General features: G+C 37.4%; 1 protein-coding gene across 1 annotated transcript in view; it reads left to right on the plus strand.

Annotated features, from left to right (window-relative positions):
* Window positions 1-4,294: 4,294 nt before the first annotated feature.
* Window positions 4,295-21,775, plus strand: part of jak1 (Janus kinase 1) — a 38,252-nt gene continuing 20,771 nt past the window's right edge. The window contains exons 1-6 of the mRNA XM_056378168.1: window positions 4,295-4,548; window positions 13,492-13,703; window positions 15,232-15,355; window positions 19,071-19,224; window positions 19,883-20,040; window positions 20,944-21,212. Coding sequence (XP_056234143.1) covers window positions 13,499-13,703; window positions 15,232-15,355; window positions 19,071-19,224; window positions 19,883-20,040; window positions 20,944-21,212 — 910 coding nt within the window. The 5' untranslated portion in view covers window positions 4,295-4,548; window positions 13,492-13,498. The remainder of the gene's footprint in view (window positions 4,549-13,491; window positions 13,704-15,231; window positions 15,356-19,070; window positions 19,225-19,882; window positions 20,041-20,943; window positions 21,213-21,775) is intronic.

Below are 21,775 nucleotides of genomic sequence, written 5' to 3' on the forward strand. Positions count from 1 at the left end.
TTTAAATGTGTTTGTTGTTGAGTGACTGAAACAAAATAATAACAGTGGGTTACAACGATGCCTACTGATATAAGTTTTATGGTTAAATTGTATATTTCTTTATAGATCTCACCATAACATTGCACAGTAAGGTCCATGTGGCATTTAACCCAAAATATATCACGTCAGGAAACCTTTCAAACTGAATCAGAGTCCAACCTGATGATTTTGATGCAGATTTTTGCATCGCTAGATAAGCTTTAACTGCCTATAAATTTTTCCTTGACTTAACTATTTCAGATTAGGTCCTGTCCCCCTCCATGAGTGTGGGTCTAAAGGCTGAGGTGTAAGGTAGTAATGAATGGTTCTTCACATTGTTGTCAACAGAGGGAGCTAAAGATCTATTACTAATGTGCTTTGTGGTCCGGATAGCAAATTCTGCAGCTCACTTCTCTTGTGTAATCTGTGTCTGGAACCTTAATAATGAATTTGTTTTGGTAAAATTGTAAGAAAGCAAGTGTAGTGTTCATTTGTCATGGTCCATGTAAAACATGGCCTAATAACAAAAACAAAAAAACAAAAAAACAGAAGCTCTCACTATGTTCCATGACTATGTGTATATGGATTTTTTTCCAATAGAGCAGAACAGTTGACAATGATCCAAAATATTTGCACTCTGTATGATTCACACCAAGGGCAGCTATAGTCTCCATTTTAGTCATTGTTGTTTGAGTGACTATTGGGTAATTGAGTTGTGTAACATTAATATTTCATAGAGCAAAACACACTTGTACTCTGATCTGTAATGCCATTACGCTGAAATGAATCACGTTTTTCAGAATACTATTTTGAATAATACATGCACTGTTTGAGTCATGTCTGATAAACCACAGGTCACTCTGCAGCTGTCCTTAGCATGTTTCACTCATAGGGTACATACTGTAGCTAATGTGGAAATCCCCAAAGAGTCATGATACTTACTTTGTTTTTGTCTCACTCTAACCTCAATGTGCTCGACTCCATGTCACATGTTTTTCTGACTCACCGTGTCATGTCTAGGTACTTTGTGGTAAAGCAAATCTTCATGAAAATAAAATATGAAAAGTGAGTTTTACACACCTTGAAAGAACTATTTTATACATGAGAACAGCCATTTAAATTCACGACAGTGTACCCAGCGGCTGTTTTCGCAGACATCCAAAACTCTTCCTTGCCATTGACGGCCATGATCAGGGGGAACTTCTGTCACACTTAATGCAAGGCAATAAGTGATTACTGGGATGCGGCATGGGAAGTCCCTCCCTTAAAATGAACCACCCACTTATTTTTTTTTCTGCTACAGAAACCTTCACATCCTTGTTCTTGCGTAGAAGGAAGAAAGTATTTTCCCTGTTATCACTGCTGACCCCTGTCTATTCCCTGAGGTGGTAGAAACAATAGACCAAGAGACTTAGTGCAAACCAAACCTGGCAACACTTAAAGTTTCCCTATCCAGCATTCATAAGCAGAAGAAAAAGCTTTCATAAATGGTTTAGAAACCACTTTAACTTAGTTGTAAGTTATACCTCATCCTGGCTGAGGTACAGACAGATAATGAATGACAATATTGTAAAACTCTGGAGAATTTAAACAATTAAAACGTCCTTATAGTTGTGTACAACTACATCGTAGTGTGTTTTAAACCATTTATTAAGTGTTTGTACACTGCTTTTAAACGTTAAATAGGAGAACTTAAAGTAAAGTAATACCATGAACCTATGTTACAGAATTGTAAGTAACTTGTTCCACTGGAATGTACCAGCTCAGGAAGGCTCCATGTTGTCGATCTTAACCTTAGTAATGACCATCATTTATGCAAAAAACGTGTTTGTTTTCTGTCTACACTCACACAGTACTATTTATGAAGCATGACATATGTCAATATCTTCGAACAGTCACCTTGTCTGTTTCTTTGATCTTTTGTCGGCAGTCAGCAGGGAAACTCCATTATTTGTTTTGTGATGACATCACACAGAGAGGTTAACCTGCTGTTTTAAAGGAGACACGTGTTTTTACTTTCTTGGTTTATTTGTTCAAGATTCTTGATTTTCCTTTTCATTAAGAATTCTCTTTTAAAAGCCAAAACTGACATATTGCATATCTTCCAACAGAGTATCTTAGAGGTAACAAATTAAGTCAGAGAGACAGTTATGCAAATTTGCCAGGGGTGGGGCAGATGAATCAGTATTACAAATATATGCCATGACCACATGCTATCAGGTTTTACAAGCACAATCAGAAAGATGTTTAAGATAGCTCAAGCATAGATCTGGAAGGAACTAGCGTACTTACATTTTTTACCACCTACAGAATGGCAAAGATGAATTAATCATTTTGAATGTTTGACATTCATATTACAGAATGATGTGCGTGCAGGGTTTGACACTAAAAGGCTTTTGTCATGTTGATCTGCTGAAGGTGGGAAGTTTCTCTTTGCGCACCTTAGATCTCAATTTAAATGGCAATTTAAGATGAGTATCTAAAAGCATAATTAGTTATGCTTTGTTTGGCTGCAGTAACACTTTATTTGGACAGTCTGTCTATGGAGAGTTTACAGAGTATCTGTAACACTTCATGTTTAATCTTTGTTGAACATTCGAATGCTCAACTGATGTTTATACAAATATTCAACCAACAGTTAGTAAACCATTTAATGGTTATGATTAGGGTTAGCCAAACAGTTGAACTGTTGAATCTCAACTTGATGAAATGTTACAAATACTCTGTAAACTCTCTGTAGACAAACTGTCCAAATAAAGTGTTACTGCATAATTTTCGTGGCATCAGAACTAGTCTGGAAGCTAATCTTTGTCCAATGTGCAACATACACAACTGTGATGTGGAAACTTTAAACCCCTGCTCCACATACTGGACTTTATAATGAAGAGGTAGTTAATGTTTGAAGTTAAAATATCATCAGCAACTGAATTGTGTAGGAAATACATTTAAGTGGTTATTAGTACCTGGATGGACTCTAATAATGTCTTTTTTTTTTTTTTTTTACTTCAGTTAGCCTTACAAAATATAACTTACAATGGTTTACCATTCCAACAACAGTAACAATGCATTATAAGCTCAATGTAGTACACAAATAATAATACATCAACAAAAAGTGTAATAGATAAAAAGCAAAAAATGAAAATAAATTACATTTCAAATTAATTGCATAAGGCTCTGGGTTTCATAGTTTTAGAGTTTGTGCAGTATTTCAGTGTGCAAATGGTCCTGCTTGCCATGAGAGCAGCCAAGAAATGTATTTTACGACAATGGAAGTATGATCATACTGTACCAGAGAGAATATTAGTGTGAGGGGAAAGGTGGACATGTTTTGGAAAATTTGAGGCTCTGTGACACTGAGTATTTCTGTGTTTGATTTAAGGTATGGATGAATGTAAACGGGAAAACAAGATAAAAAGGAAGAAAAGTATGAAATTTGTCATGATTTAAAATTTGTCAGGTGAATCCAGTGATATGAGGGTGTCTATTCTTTAATGTTTAATTTACAACTAAGAGTTACAAAAAGTGTACACTTTGTACAATCCATTAATTGAAATTTATTTTCAAGTTCAAAATGAAATCATATTCATTTAAGATATTGAAAGTCTTCTTAGCTGTTATTATCTGTATATCTTTGGCTTTGCGGATGTGAAATTTACCAATAATGACCAGCAATTAAATTATGTAGAGGATATTCACTTCCATCCCACTAACTACAATATCTCCACATGACCTCCACCACCACATGAAATAGCTTACATCAATCCTCCCATTTCCCTATTGATTCTCTGCATATATATCTATCAAAATAAGCAAGAGTGAATGCAGTGAAAAAACTACTGAAAGTGTTTCTCTATCTGATTTACAAAAATCACAGGAATAATTTATTATTTGCCCACATTTTTTGGCAATTTTTACCACATTTTTTGGATTCGAGCAGTTATAATTCTATAACTAAATTATTAATGTAGTATTTATGTTGGATACAGCAAGCTTTTTCCCCTCTGGATATCACCCAAAATAAAAGAAGATTTTGCTGCAGGAAACATAACATGGTTTAAAGAACTTCTGATGTGTCTGTTACTGTACAGCTTATTCCGAATATCACTGTTTGATTCCCAGATAGAACTGCATTGAAACTGTCAGTGGTCACTCGGTGTGTAGCCTGAGTCCAAGAAAGGGTAAAAATGCGTCATCTTGAGTGACAGGGTCACCAGCCAATCAGCAGCCGTATTCAACAGACGGCCACTGCGTTGTTTTCGGGAATGGGGCAGTCACTTGTCAGGAAGGGTTAGCACGAAGAGAGGAGGACTACGTCTACACACAAGCTTTGAAGTATCGAAATATTCTGTGGATTTAACGTCATATTTTTACTTCTGGATACTGAAGGTTTTTCTTGAGAAGTTTTGGAATCAAATAGTCGACAAGCCATACGTGAAATCCTTCTAGAGCGGGAGCTCCAACTTGGTTGAAGCGTCTAATGTACTAAACGAAAAGGAAGTAACTTGCCAGCTGTCTGGCTACGCTCGCTAGGTGAGTAAATAACCGTTTATTAAATATACTCATCGAAAAAAGACCTGTCTTTTGGTCCACTGAGCACACCAACACGTTTGTCATTTCCCCCCCCTTATTGTCAAATGGGGAAACATCGAGCTGCTGTTAGCTTTGGCCATCTATACGTCAACTAGCAGGCTAACAAGCTAATGTCATCCAACGCTAGTTCACTTGGCATGATAGTAAAAAGAGAGAAAGATGCTGGGCTGTTGTACAGCATGATTACAATCTATTTTGAATAAAATTGAAGTTAGGAATATCTCATGTTACATTGAGCAGACAAAATAGGACAAAATACCAGTAAGATCCTATAATATAATGCAATCCAATACAATAATGTTATCACAAACAAGGGCCTACTGAACTTAAAAAAAAAGTTCAACAAGTCTCAAGAACAATACTGGATAACAAGATTCTTTAATTGTCTTTATAGAGTGTGAAATAAAACAAAAATCTGCTGTTAGTTTTATTTCTCTGGGATCAGGGGAATCAGAGGGACTTTACTCTAACAAAATAAAGATTGATCCAAGTGAGATTTTTGGGCTGCAAATGATTATTTTCACTGTCGATGAGTCTATCAAATTTTTTCTTGCGTAATCGATTAGTCAGTTGGCTGTGATCAGAATATTGTGTAAAATGCCCTTCACAGTTTCCCAAAGTCCAAGGTGATCTGTTCAGATTTTAAGACTGATGATCATCCAAAAACCCCTAATATTCACTTCCTATCAAGACAAAGGAAAACAGAATATTCACATTTGAGAGGATGGAAACAGGGACTTTTGACATTTTCAAAGTAGTTGAAAAACTTTTGGAATTTTCAAAATAGTTATGGATTATGTATACAGGGTCTGAAAGAAAATCTATTGTTTTGAGAGTTTTGGCTCCCTTGACAAAGGTAACCACACAGGTTCATGCTTCAAATCAGAAAAGGTGGATTTAAATCATATGTTTGCATTTTATTATCATTCTGTTAACTGGAAATTCATAGATTACCAGAACAAGCAGAGAATGGCAGTTTTGATATGTCACTTATATTTCTATCATCTGTGTACAGCTGCAACAATTAGTCAATGAATCAGCTGACTCCTTCTATAACAGTAAATTGAATCTATACTACTATTAGGTTTTTGATTGTTGGTCTGACAAACAAGGCATCTCTTTTTCATAATTCTCACCAAAAATCTGGCATTTTTTAAACCAAACATTTACTTCAATCAGGGGGGTAATCAATAATGAAAATAACTGTTGGCTGCAGCCCTGTGTGTAATGCAAATATTGGATTAAATAATGAAGAAATTTTGAGGTTGACAAAAGGAGGTGTTTCCTTCTGGGCCCAGCACACACAAACACAAACATATACACACACACACACACACACACACACACACACACACGCGCGCATGCAGGCATATGTGCGCATGGTCACGCATCAATGCTCATACACATGCAGGCGCACACACGCGCACACACACATACACATAGTTTCTGGCCTCACCACCACTCACTAAAACTTCATCTCAAACAATGAAACAACATAGTTTCTTGCAGCTCTTCCTGTTTCTACTCTTGACAGAAACTTGACCTGTCTGGCTTTGAACATTTAAAGCTCTTGAAACATACAGTGGCATTTAATCAGCATTTTGTCCATATCAGAATAAAGAAGTGGTGCACTTCTATAATGGAGAGCTCTCTGATTTTTACTGGTAACACTTGCACTGACAAATTGTTTTTTTTCCATCCAGTGAACTTGGGTATCAAGTTAATGCACTTGTTTGTGTTTTAACTAGTGAAGGGTAATTTTTCATCTGAATGTACGCTTTGTACAAAAAATGTGAACTCAGTGAAAGGAATTGATATTGGAAATACTAAATGAGGAGCAGAAATGATAATTAAATTGAAATGCTAATATGAATGAATTATCAGAAATATTAATTGCATTTAGATATGGGATAATTATCAAAGTTTAACATTTGTAGTAGTTAGTTTTTCCCAATTTTTACACTTACATGCTTACTTCAGTTGAAAGTAAACTTGCCCACCTTTTGGTACTCACCATGGTAGCATGATATTTAACACCAAAGAGCACTAGACTAGCGCTCACTTGATCTTTTCTTGTAATAACCAAGTGACCTTTGTGATGTTAATGCTTTCTCAGCCTATTGTCTGCCTACTGTATTTTCATTTTAGGCACAGAGGGTCTGTGGCTTTGAGGAAGTGAGACCACATTTTGCTGAGATGCAGTGACCTATTACAAAAAGTGAAAGACTATGTTTATAAAATTTATAAAATTTTGTTAAGATTCAAATTAGGAGAGAAATCATGTGCCGTGATTTACATTCAAATTAAACATTTTAATGGCCAATTTCACCAATAACTTTCAACTTCTATGGTTTGAATTCTGTTAATTGGTTAAGTCACTTGTTCATGTAGTAACAAAATGTACATTCACCCATTTGGCAGAAGCTTTTATCCAAAGTTACTTACAAGTGAGTGACATCACACAACACTAGAACTCTTAGTTCAGTCAGTACTAAAAGCCTGCAGTAAATATATCAATTCTTGATTTGGTAGTTATGTTGAAATTAAATTACATATGGGTACAGTATCAAGTATAGAATATGGTGCAGAATTTCATTACTTGCCTTGAAAACTCAAGAAGTTTTAGGAACCAATAAGGAAGAGCCCATAATGAAGCATCTCTGACTATCAAAGCACTTATTCTGAATCATCAAAAACAGTTAATGCTCAGATATTTGAGGGCATGTCCTTCCCCAGAAAGTATACTGGCAAAATTGCTGCAACTAAGCACTAATCTATTTTATGACATTAAGCACAACAATATCACCAACAGGAGCGCCATATTATGAACAATAATCACAGTAACTGATGAAGAGGTTCCACAAAACATAAGACCAAGGAGGAAAATAAAAACTGTCATTGACCTGGGCCAGATGGTTTTAAAATCTTAAGATAATAAGTCCAAACATTCTTCATCTGTCTGAAAGTAAACGCATATAAAAGGTTCTGTTTGTTCATTATTCAGTGTAACTAAATCCTAGTTAATTATCTGTTCATTCAGTGTATGTATTACACTCATTATTCAGAACACTATGTACTATAATAATCAACATCTTAACCACAAGGGCAGGAGTATCTAAAGGCTCACAATGCTTTATGACCAATGTACTCTCCAGTTTTGCAGTTTGTCAGCACTAGTTGGTGACAGCTCTTTTTGTTGATACCCGAATATTGTTAATCATTGAAATTATAAAAGCTTTTCCAGCTGTTTGAAGAAAGTTGTGGGTATATATTTTAACAACTGGCAACTTATCATTCATCAATGGGTGGATGTAGTTCTTCTCTTTCATCAAAAAATATTTTCAGATCACACCTAACATCAGTTAGGGGTGTGGTCAGAAGTGAGAAATAAAAGTTTCTCACCACCACCTTTCATTGCACCCCAACTCTGCTCTGTGCCTTTGTTTAATTCGGTAGAACTTTTATTCAATCCTTAAATTAGATCACAGTTTTGAGTACAGAAAAGAAACACGGCACAGTCGAGAAACATAGTACAGAAACCCAATAGAGTAGTGTATAGAAATGCTGTAAATAAACACAGTAGCGTACAGTAGAGAAATAGCAGTACAGTAGAAAAACACAGTAAGGAAACACAAGAGTACAGTTAAGAAAGCTGTAAAGAAACACAGTACAGTACAGTACATAAACACAGTATAGTACAGATGAGAAACACAGTAAAGCAACACAGTAAAGATACACAGTAGAGTACAGTAAAAAAACAAAGTTATGAATGATGTTGTGAGTTTTGTACCATGAAGTGTTTTATGTAGTGTGTATTTGTTCCACAGTAGCATACAGTAGGGAAAAGCAGTAAAGAAACACAGTAGATAAAAGCAGTGAAACAAAGTACAGCACAGTGAAGAAACACAGAAGAGTACTGTAAGGAAATACAGTAAAGAAATGAAGTACACTAGAACACAGTGAAGTAATACAGCAGAGTACAGTATAGAAACACAGTTAATGTCTGTGTTTGATGTTATCAGTTTTGTACTACAGTGCTGTGTTTTATTTAGTATGTATTTGTTCCATAGTAGAGTACAGTAGAGAAACATTGTAAAGAAACAAAGAAATGTAGTAATGTACAGTAGAAAACAGTAAAGAATCATATTAGAGTACGGTAAAGAAATGCAGAGCACAGTAGAGAAATACAGTAAAGAAACAGTAGAGAAACACAGTACAGCACAGTGAAGAAACATAGTAGAGAGAGTGATGAAACACAGTACAGACAGTGAAGAAACAAAGTAGAGACAGTGATGAAACACAGTAGAGACAGTGAAGACAGTTTTTGATTCGGGGTGACTGTAGTGATAGTGTTTTATAACAGTGATGTAGTGTAATATGTAGCGTGTATACAACAGTTTGAACTTAAACTGTGACGTAAATATAATGTTAAACTCAGTCAGATGTTTCCCATTGTCTCCCACTGGCGGAAATTAGACCATGTTTACAGTGGCCCTGACCCATCCCCATTTTATAACCCTGATTGTAAAAACCTTGCTCCTCATGAGGACTTTGGCTCCATGATGCTTGTGGTCAGTTTTTAACTGATCTACCATACCAATTGCAGGCAAAGAAAGTATTCAGATCATTTTTTTTCTTGATTAATCGTTGGTGTATAAAATGTCATGTTGTGAAAAATGCCCACCATGGTTTCCCAAAGTCAAGTTTGTGCGACCCACTGTCCAAAGATATTGAGTTTACTTTCATAGAAGAGTTATGAAAACAATACGGCACACATTAGAGAAGTTGGAACCAGAGAATTTCAGATTTGAATTACTCAAAGTGATTTATCTGAATAATTTTCTGTTAATTGACTAAAGAATTAACCGACTAATTGTTGCATCAAGTAGAGTCCTCTATTTGATTGGTGTTTGCGAACACAGTGATTTCATCACTTGTATACATAAACATACTGAATGTATGAGGGTGCGGAGCCCCCCTTGGGGCTGGCCTGAGAAAGAAAAGATGCATGTGTTAGGCTCTAGGTTTGCAAATCTGTGCACATGGTTTAAAAGCTGCACTGTTGGATTCATAGTCCGTGCGCTCAGATTTGTAAACTGTTCCCTCGGATCCATGCAACCAAACTACTCAGTGCAAATGAAAAGCATAGTAAATACAACATGACACAATGAAAGGCGTGAGAGATGTCCAATGCGCAAAACAATATCGTGCACAGTTGTGTTCCACCTTTCTTAGAACCCTGGTGTTTGCACGCTATAAATTGTCCTGGTTCTGCACCGGCCTTGTAGTGTAGTTCCACCTTTTTCGTCAAGTCAACTAACATGAAAAAACAGAATCTTACATGTATCCTTAGATAAAAACGCTAGCACCAGATGATACATTAATAAGAGGTACTGTCCACCCAAGCTACCAAATATCATAAAATATTCATAATCTCAAGATTTAAGTGACAACATTTCGATCAACATAAAATTAATAAGAAAAAGTGCTGATGGTGGATTTTTTTAAGTAATTTTTTTTTAAGTTAAAGAAGGTAAAATTTCTGGTTCCTGCTTTGAACTAGGCATTTTTCACCTTTTTCTAACATAGACCAAAAAATGAATCAAGAAGATGATCAGTATTTTGTCCCTTTTTACTGAAACAGTAGAAGCAAGTAGAGGTGGTATTTGTCATGTTTTTTGTGTAGATGATGTCTGTTTTACCATCATCTGAATCACCTCCACAACTGTCAGAATTAGCTGTTGAACTAGTAGAATTAGCTATTATTTCTGAAATAATAGCTCCAGTCATTTTATCTTTTTCAAAAAAAAAAAAAAAGTAAAGAAGCAGAGGGACATCACTCAGGGGTAGAGGGGAGAACTGTCAACATTTTTTCTGCTGGACTTGCGAAAAACATGGTCTGATGATTGCATAACTGTAGCTCTGATAAAAGTGGCGTCAGATCAGGCTCAATCATGTAATTTGTTAAAGATAGCTTTATTAATGCACCACACCAGATATTAAAAAAAAAAAAAATATATATTTATTTATTTATGATATACAGTGCAAATAACTATATAATATCTAAAAGAGACGGTCAGAAGTATTATGTTGAATTTAGGTAGAAAGAGGAAGGGCAAGGGAAATTGACACACTGACTGGTTAACTCACATACTGTCAAAGGCCGACAGATGACTCACTGAAAACCTCTTCTCAAGAAATTCAGTTTTAATGAAGAGACTGATGAGAAATAATGACTCGTAGAGGATAGTTCACTTGACAGTTTGGTTAAATCACTTTTTTTGGTCCTGCAATTTAATACAATTTATTTGTCAGCTTAATAGCAAGTTAACAGGAGTTATGACAAGCAAAAAAGGGACAGTGATAAAGCGGATGAACAAAGACAGTCTGTCTCTCACTGTACTGAAGTTATTTAGGTCACAGTTTGCAGGATGACTCTCTCTCTCTCTCTTTCTCGCTCACAATTTTTCTCCTCTTTTTACATCTGCATATATCAACCACAACATTAAAACCAGTTGCCTGTTTTAGTATCGTGGCTGATCAGCTTGAGTGTGTGACATGAAGATAACTACCTATGCAATAATTATCAGTGTTGCTGATGATTGCAGGGTTTTGCTAGGTATGCTGGAATACTTTGTCAATGAAGTTATCTGGACATCGCTTGCTACAGTGGTGTGGTGTGTTTTATAGGCTCCTTACTGAACAGTGACATAGTATATAGAGTTTTGTCGATGAATGGCTGTGCAATTCAACGTATAATTATTTTGGTCCTTGATAGCCCTTAATGTATTTATCCTGTCTTATTGTTATGTTCATTTCTGGATTCAGTAGAACGATGTATACACTCTCTGAAAGCCATAGAAACCTTTGCCTCTCACAGGCTTGCTCATGTCGATTAATTTCGTTAATACTCTCCCCTATGTGTGCGTTCATGAACTGTCCCCTTACTTAAATACTATCTCATGTTCAGTTATGTCTCTGTCTATTACGTGCCTCCGCCCCATCAAACTAACATTAGTTCGTGTGCACTCAAAGCACTGAGCCGCAGGCTGTGTCCACACTTATATCTTTAAGTTTTAAAACGCATCACTTTTGCTACGTTTACCTGGCCTCCACACTGGTCCTGAGTTTTTGAGCCCCGAAAATGGATACTTTGGAAATGCTTCTGGTCCCGTTTTAGTTTATAAAAATGTGTGAATTAACCGCAATGCAGGTAAAAATTTGAAATAGTAGTTTTATTGATTTGAAGTCATTTGGCCCAGCCCTACACATTGCTCATGTGATCTCTTTTAATGTTGTCTCACCTTGTTTTTACTTTATATTCCCACACACTGTTTTATAGGACTCCTCATCTGTGAAAACATAGAAAGTTTCAAGTAATATACTCATTGGTGTAAGAGGGAAGTAAGGTTTTCTCTGTGTGCAACATTTGCATTCTGTAGTTTGTTCAACAGAACAGTGTTTTAACTAATGTCTGTGACATCAGGTGTCTTTTCAGTCTTGAAGTTATTTTTTTCCCCATCTATGTGCTTAACTACATAAATGTGTATTTAGCTGTAAATGCAGTCAACACACCATTAAGTACAAAGCAGCACTGTTGAACAGATGCCTTGAAAACAAGGATGAGGGACTCACAGCAGCTGTTGACATGCTGCTTTTGTTATACTACCGGTGTAGGCATGGTGTTAGACTCATCCAGTAGTGCGCAGCCCTTGCACAGTGATGATCTGTCTTCCGTACTGATGTCATCTGCTCATTTCAGAGGCTGACGTCATTTCACTAGCACTGCATGAGTTTAGTGGGACGCCATTGTATTCTGTGGGCTTATGTGTGTTAGGGCTCTTTACAGTGTTAATATGAGTCATCAGGTAAATGAACACTGAACTCAGAGTCTCTCTGCTGTTTGCCGGAGATCACCACACAATCAATTCTGTTGCCTTGCTGTAACACACACACTCACACTTAACACACTTGAGGGTTGAACAAACTAACATGAATACACTCATTTGGGTGAATGTTGTGTCGTACAAGTTTGATTTATTATTCCAGTGACAATCAAAATAGAGTAAATTGTTGGTGGGAGAAATATGAATTAGGGTAAAGATTATGTATATATTAATTCACTTATTTTATTTAATTATGTGATCTGCTGTTTCCCATGTATGTATTCTCTTTTGTTTTATTCATCCTCAGTTGAAAGGATAAGGCTGGCAATATTTATATTCTTCCTTATTGTCAACATATCCCGTCAAAAGACGAAAACCAACAATGTGTTGGTCTTTCTTAATGCTTTCTGACTTCCTTATCCTCCTGTCTGTAAATCAGCTCCAAGCTTAGTTGTTCCTACTGAAGACTTAAATGTTTCAAAATGGCTTACTGATATAAACTTTAATAAAAAATAAAAAAAATTCATAAAACAGCCAAGCACTGTAGTTTTTAGCAAACATTATTCAAAAAGGACTAAACAGTGCACTTGTTTGGGACTATTTTCATTGGTGAATTAATGCACGTTTGATACTCATGTGAGTATTTATGGAAACAGAACAGTGCCCATGTTTTTTTTAATGAAGGAACAAGTCAACTACTACTACGTGTGGCTCATTGATGTGTTTTGTACAACTCCGATGGTCTGTGGCACAGCGAAATAAGCTATATCCCGCTCTGGCTACTTTGGCAATGCTTGTTGGTTGGTCTACTCATGGAATTAACAATAATTAACATTAAGAAAACTACAAAATATTTTTTATATTAGAATTATCCTTGAAATTGGAGTACACAGTATAAAAGCTAAGTTGCTGCGTACAGAAACTATGACTGTAAAGCAAAAGTTTTATGTATAATTCCCACTTTCCCCCATTTCTCTTTTTTATTTCACGTTTCCAGTGTCTGAATGCCAACTCTGTGGGTGATGGAGTTGAGCAGGCAACTCTGTGGGAAGATGAGGAGGTCCAGCAAGAGGGCTCCACTGTCCTCTTCTCCTACTACCACTTGGGGCCTGGAGATCCACTTTTACTCACCGGACGTGCACCAGCTAGAGTACTTAAAAGGATGCTACACTGCTGAGGAGCTCTGTGTGGATGCTGCCAAGAAATGCTGTGAGTGACAAACATGTTGGCACGCTAGCATAGTCAAGAGTTCCTGCTTTATTTTTTTGATTTAGTCTTTGCTTGTTGCCAGTATTGAGGGCTGTGTTGTAAATTTTGCTGTGACTAAAATATGGGACAAGTAGGTGTCCAATGAATTGGTGGATCCATATTCTTAAAATCGGGTCTTCATCCTAGATCCCCACTCTTAAATGACCTCGCATCAAACTTATTATCAATAACCAGTAGTAATGATTCACTGTTATGTCTGTTGGGCTCTAACAAGAACACATTTCAGCACACACCATTAGAAGACACTGCCTGCCAGGTCCTGGCTTTAGTTAAGTAGTGATGGTTACAGGAAATTCTTTAATATAACAAATAACAAAACAAAAGTAAATAAATAAACAAAATAAGAATAGTTACAGCAAGTACACAGACAGACATATTAACACAAGGAAGTACTTGCAATTGCGGAAAGTATATCACTATCCATAAACCAAAGGCAGATCAACGTGATTGCAACACATGCAATATGGAGAGACGCATTATACCTGATAACAAAATCCCTCAGATGACATTGTGATCAGATGTTCCTTCATTTTATGAGGTAACCAATGTGTATGTGCAAGAATGTTTGAAACATGCAGTTAAATAGCAGAAACGTTGATATTTATTATTTAATATTTATTAAAGTAGTTTTACTACCATAGTTATTATAGTTGACCTATCTGTCTATCTGGTTTACCAGCCACCCTGACAGGTAGTGAGGTAGTGAGCCAACATTTGAATGTCCTATTCTGTAACAATCAGTCAAAATCGTTAATGAGTAATTTTTCAGCCCCTGTGGCCGTAAAGTTAAGTGGCTCTGCTCTGCTCTGCTCTTTTCTCTCTGATTAACTTTATGAAATGTGGCAATGCAGAGTATTGAACAACACTGTCACAGAGGCTCTTACTGTTATCTCAAACCCAGATGGACATTACTGCCTCACCTTTAAAGATACAATATGCAATATCGGTATCAGTAGCTTGCTTGCCTGTAAGTCAGCCATAGCGCTGTCCTCGAGCAGCTAATGCTAACTTGAAACCTCAGTGCAAGCGCAGTAGGAGACCAGAAGTGTGTTAATGTATTGATTGAGAGCCGTGAGAGCAAAGGCCTTACTCTGGCCTTCTGCGATTGGTTAGAAGGGCAAGGCTCACTCAAAAACTAATAGAGGGGAATATCTGTGCACTGCTGCCTGGCTGTTTAATTAGTCAGACTCACAGAAGCCTTTGACAGCATATTTCAACAAAAAAAATATCAAAAAGTTACATACTGTAGGTTTAAGTGCTACCATTCATTTGTCAACATGTAAAATAAAATGCATTAGATTCCAACCAAGATGGACATCATGACTGTTAGAGAATCGATGACTCCCCTTAAATGTTTGCCATTGCTCCTAAATCCTCTCTTTGGAGAGGGGCTGCAAATCACCGGTTCCACTCTTAACAATTGGTCAGAATATTGATCTCTCTTCGTCTTTTCTCTTCCCTTTCCCAGCAATCTCTCCCTTGTGCCATAATCTATTTTCCCTGTACAATGAGACTACTGGAACATGGTACCCCCCCAACTACGAGTTCAAGATCACAGATGAAACCAGTATCAAGTTGCACTATCGCATGAGGTAGGTTTTCCTGAATGAATATGAAATGCAGTGTATTGGAAATATTATTTTAAAAAAATAATGGGAGATAATGGGCGAGATTACGAGTAATTTGACATACATTGAATGATCACCCCAGGAAATAGCAGCCTTGTCTGGCTGTGAAAACCGGCTCCTGGGATGTGTCATGTTCCCTGTCTCTAGGGGATGAAGTAGTGGGTAGAACCATAGTGAATCATGTGCCATTGAGAGCCTTGAAGTCACCCTGAAGTAGATTTTGTTCGGCTCACTTTTGCATAACACACAACCTCTAGACCTAAACAGATAGGGGCGTGACTGTTTCCCTGTCTGGAGTTTTCCTGTTGCTTTCTGAAGTGAAAGAGTTCAGATATTTTGCTGTCATTTTATGATTGATGGTAACCTGCCACGTTTCGACAAGCAGATTTATGTGCCGGCGTTAGTGATGTGGCGATTTGTTAAAGGAAATGTGCTTGAATGCAAAATATTTCATTTACCAGTTGATTTACATTCCAAACTGCATCTTCGCTTAAGGAGCTTGCCGTAGTATATTCTCCAGAAGGAGTTGACAATCTGTCAGAATTGCGAATAAATAAATGTATACGCCGTCACACCCTCCAAATCTTGTTAACCATCTAAACTTTTTTCTACGTGTCTTGGTTTTAAAACTAAATGAGTAGGACAAAATGTATATCATTTCTTAGATGAAATAGTAATAGATGATATGTTGTGAATATAACAAGGGTGAGACAGATGCAGTATGCTTGTCACTGCCAGGTGTATACAGTGCTAGAGGTGCTGCTGACAGAGGAATCAAAAGGGCCCTTCACTTAACTGCATTCAACTTCATAACACCGTTAAAATCTGGGGGGTGTGGTCATATGAGATCATGACTTAGCATATGACACTGGGTGGCTTGACAAGCTGAGACACACCGACAAGTTCCCACAGGCTTGTGAGATCTGGATTCTTGCTATCGCAAACAATCTTTAAAATTCAACTAGAGATGAAGGTTATCAGTACTTCAGAGAGAGTTGTTTTAAACCTTTGGTAATACACCAATACCAAGAGTGTCATATTTTCCTGACTGGATTATTTCAAAGCAAGTCAAGTCCCTCCTCCATAGAATCCATTCTACAAGTTTGGTAGCACTTTATGCAAAGAGGGAAAAAAACACATTGCTGTGGTCTCAGTTACACTTCCTCTTTCTCTTTGCTCTGCTTTGACAATAGCTAGTGGAGAGAGAAAAGCAAGTATGCACAGAGCCTGTGAGTCTTGCTGCAGCCTGCTTTGCCTACTGTAGTGCAGTCTTCCAAACAAGGTTATTGTGGTCAAGTCTTGATATACACACAATCTTTAGTATAAACAAATGTTCAACGCAAATACACACTCAGAGGGATGCCAGTGCCAGCAGAATGGATTTCCATCAAGGCAAAAAAAAAAAAAAAGTCTACAGACATGCTACCAGGTCCATATGACTCTATTTAGGCACAGTAGTCCTCTTGGCCAAAGACAATGCAACATAGTGATGTTTGGTTGGTAAAATGTCTATCATGTTTTTTTTTTTAAATTTTAAATATATATTTTTTAAATATTTTATTTATTTGCATTTTGAACATAACATATAATGGTAAGATATACAACAAGACAAACAATGGGCCCAGACATGTACATGAATCAGACGCATACATATGCAAAAATTGAAACAAAAATAACATCGGGTGGCTGCTACTTGAATAAAGTGCTTAATAGTGCTGTACTTAGAGTCTCTGGCAGGAGCCGTGGATCGTCCCACACTGGCCTTTTCCAGGTGGGCAAGGAAGGGGTCCCAAGAGTTTTTCCATCTGTATGACTGAGATCATGTCAGCCATCCATCTTTGAAAGGAAGGAGGAATCATCCATTTCCATTCATGCAAGATTAGCCGCTTGGTGACAATCATCCCCAAAGTGAGAGACAGTTGTATGACTTTAGGGAGGTGTCCAGTGGATTGCGAGCAGCCAAGAATGGCAAGTTCAGCTACTGTTTAGAAAAGTCTCTTATAGGCCTTTGAATACCGGTCAAATATTTTAGACCAAAATCCTGCTAATGAAGGGCAGAGCCAGACACCTGACACCTGTCACACAGTGGTGAGACAGGTTACACAAATCTTGTGTAACAAAGATTTGAGTTTCAAATAGTTAAATTGAATTAGTTGGTGTCTGTTAATGGAGCAGGACTGTATTATATGTAGACTCCTGTCCCACACAGTGTTGGATAGGATAATACACAGTTCCTCCTTCCAAACCTCTCTGACCTTTACAGTAGAAGCTATTTCACAACCATCAAATACACGCGCTTAGAGAGTAAATGCCTTGGATGCCCCGGAGGACTCTGCAGAATATCAAAGAAAATATGTTCCTCTGGGAGGGTTTCCAAATTGTGAATCTTGGATCGGACATAGTGCCTAACTTGCAGATAACAAAAACAATGTGAGTGAGACAATCCAAACCTCTCCTTCAGAAAGTCAAAAGACGCAAACAGTCTGTCTATGTCTATCATGTTTAATATCTGATTTTGGTTTGCTAAATTGCAAAAAAGAAAAATATAAACTTTTCAGCATTAAAATTTAACTTTGTTATATATTTCTTTTGAATTGTGTTACTTACATTATCCCCAAAAGTTTTCTGCAATTTTCGTAATTTTAATCAAGGTAACAGGCAACATTTAATTTGCTCGGCTGTCAGCGGCGTTATATTCCCTTTGTGGATGCGTCAGTATTGTGGTTGTCTGCCAGAAGCTGTCAGAATGAACTTTTCATCCAGTTTTAAGCCACATTTTTATGATAGACTTTTTTGGTCTTTGTTGTTGTTAACTATATATTTTTACCGGAAGAAGGATATTAGGTCTTGAACATCATAAGTTATCAGAAAAACAAGCTGTGCAAACGTTAGTGGTAGCTTGGCTCACAGCAACTCTGGGAAGATTTTTAAGGTGAAACTGCTTTATTCAGTGTTTTTACTGGTTTTAATCACCTGGTGCAATTGTTTTGGAGAGGAGGAGACCTCTGCAGATAATTCAGCTCATGGTAAAAGCCTCCTGAACATTGGGTATTGTTTTGATTGAGAGACCCCACAGTGGCAGAAAATTACATAGTGTATGTTTAAGGCTTGAATAGAGATGTCTTCATTCAGTCAAATATTATGTTATGAAACATGTCATTTCACAACAGTTCCTTCCACTACCCATGTTGTGCTGTTGGTATAGGAAGGTATACAGACATCAGATCACAAATTTCCTCTGAAAAGCGCAGGCTAGCTTAAAAATTGCTTAATTTCAGCAAAAACAAGAAAATAGGTCAAAGCCTAAAAGGAAAGTTAGATGTTGCCCAGCACTGAAAGTCTAACTCACTGGTTGATTTTTTTGCATGAAAAATCAAAGTGGAGCTGACAAAATGAGCATTAATGGACATTAATGTTCAGTTCAGACATTTTTTACACTCCAGTAACTGAACACAATACAGGACGCAATAGAGCACTTCCTCTTGAAGTCATCTCTTTCATCAGAGGCTAAGATGCCATCAATGCAGACTCAAGGCCTACCTTGTAAATGAACACTTCCTTTCAGGCAGTAATTTCAAAACTGAGACTTGTTAGATTTAACTAAATTTAAGAATAAAAAGTTCAAGCATGCACACCTTGTATTCATTTTTTCAACCTGTCTCTCTTTCTCTCCTGTCAGGTTTTATTTCAGAAATTGGCATGGCACCACTGAAGGAGAGTCTCCAGTTTGGAGACACTGCATCAGTAAACTCAGAGGAGGACTTAGCCCACAGAAAACACCAGAGGGAACACCCCTACTGGATGCTGCATCTCTAGACTACCTGTTTGCCCAGGTGTGCCCTTGCATCAGCTTTAAATGATTTATTCAGAAAAAGTCCTTAGTTATAATAAGTTACTAATGACTCTCTTCATATTGTCATGGGAGTGTTTTTGGCATTGCTCTCATATTGTTGTTCATAATATATTTGGGCAGATCACCTAAAAAATATTTGACTCCATCGAAAACATTTTTTTATATTTGTGTATTTATTATTTCTTCCTTTGATATAGTTTTGAAAGTACATTCTGTTTTAGAGCTCAAACATCAACTCAGTTCACAGTTGAGTTTCAAAACATCAACAGCTGGGAGGAAATGTAACAATATCAGGAAGTGCATTTCAGGTCAGCGATAGACAGCATACCCTTTAGTTTAATTTAGAGCCACTGATGACGGTTAAATTCCTTCTTGATAAAGATAAAACCAAACCACAAATAACAACTTCACTGACCTGTCAGTTGTCCAAAATATAAAAAATACAATATCCTGTGAATGTTTCTTAATTTCATCTTGACAGTATTTGTATGCAACATTAAGCACCTAGTCATACAGGATATTTTGCAATCTCTAATCTCAAAAGGAGTTCTTTTTAGGTGGTTATGTTATGTGTTTGATGTGTTGCTATGTTTGCTTTCCTTCTAAATACAACAAACAAACATTTGTTTATTGCTCAGGGCCAGCATGACTTTCAAAAGGGTGTGGCTCCACTGAGGATGTCCCAGTCAGAAGCAGAGCAGCATGAGATAGAAAACGAATGTCTGGGCATGGCTGTGCTCGCCATCACTCACTATACCATTAACATGTCCGTGCCCAATGCTTCCCATGAAATCAGGTAATACACAGAGACACACACACACAGACACACACACACACACACACACACACACATTATGGCATGTGTTTGAATCATTGATTTTGTAAACAAGTCTGGATGGTGCGGCTTCCACAGACGTATGATTAAGATCTTAAAATTACACCCACATTCAAGAGAGACAGTGACTTGAGCCTTCCAGTGCCATCTTGTGAAATTATTTGACATCTGCTTGCTTGCTCCAAGTGTCCCTTTTCAAGGGCATGTGAGTGCTCAGCCCACAAGCACCTGTTGTCCCAAAAAACAGGCATTTGCACCTCCACAGGGGGTGGAACAACAAACACTATCTCTCATGTGAATTCCAATGGTTATATTCACAGGCTGGGGAAAACGGATAGTTGTTTATTTCAGAGCATTCTCAGAATTCCAAAGATGTTGTCTTATTTATGGTGACAGTAATATCTCAAAAGTTGACTGACTAAACTTCTTAACAAGTCAGGTGGCACTGAGTTGTCTCTCTCGATTGGTGTTTTTTATAGTACAAATCCAATGACAGAAATGCTCTGCTTTTAAAGTGAAACAGGACAGACAGAAATAATGAATTGAGATATTTGGTGGAGGCAGTGTGATTTGTAGCCGTTTCCAGGATAAATTCTCTTCATGCGAAAACTACATATGCATATGATACTCCATATTTTGTCATCTGATTTTTCAGCTACACCTGACACCCTTTTGCTCATGTCCTTCTCTCAAAAACAGTTGTCCATATCACAGGAAGTAGCTCAAGTACTCTTGAATTCATAGTTTCTGAGAGGGTATAGGACACATTATTTTTCCTTACCTTCAAAACACTTGCACAAAGCTAAGGATTTAAATGCTGCAAGTTGAGTATAAATGCCTGTCTTTTTATTTTAATCCCACCAGCTACAAGCGTTTTATCCCAGAATCCCTGAACTGCAACATTAAGCAGCGCAACTTTCTGACACGCATCCGCATCAACAACGTCTTCAAGAAATTCCTCAGCGAATTCAACCGCCGCACTGTTAAGGACAGCAACATCACACCGTATGACCTGAAGATTAAGTACTTGGCCACTCTGGAGGGCCTGACCAGCGGCCTGGGCAGCGAGCTACTTGAGCCCATCTTGCTTAGTGTCACACAGGAAGGAGAGGTCTACAATGGAGGTTACCATGGTAAGCCGTCAGGAAGATGATGAGCCAGTGCCCATGATTTTGAATTGTCAATGAGGGCTGTTGATAATTAAGATGAACCGTTAACCAACAATAAGAATTTTGGATATTCTCTGCTGCGGGTCTCACAGACTGCTCGCCAGACTAACCCCACAACATCACAGCATGTTGCTATTTCTCAATAGAAAACAGTAGGCATGCTGTCTGCTATGCTGAGGACTGAGTTAGACTTGGCCAGATTATTTTATTTTGATTGATTGATTTTTTATGCCAATCTGCCATTGTGTTGCATGAGCAGTAGTCTGGCTGTTCACAACAGAAGCGCATCGCTCTGCGCTGATCAACAAGCGATTCTTCTCCTCTGCTTTTTTTTTTAATCACATGTAGAGCTGATCTTTATAATAACCTCATGAATTTATAACCTGGATCAGTGGGATGTTGCTTCTTTTGCAACAATGATTTTTAAGTTAAAAGGACCATCGCCTTGTGTGATGATCTGCTGGGAGGGGCTTCTCTCCTGCCTGTGTGGGTGCTCATCTGTCTAGCTCTCTGTTTAGATACTCTAG

The sequence above is a fragment of the Seriola aureovittata genome, chromosome 6 (assembly GCF_021018895.1).
Source record: "Seriola aureovittata isolate HTS-2021-v1 ecotype China chromosome 6, ASM2101889v1, whole genome shotgun sequence".
Classification (NCBI taxonomy): Eukaryota; Metazoa; Chordata; class Actinopteri; order Carangiformes; family Carangidae; genus Seriola; species Seriola aureovittata.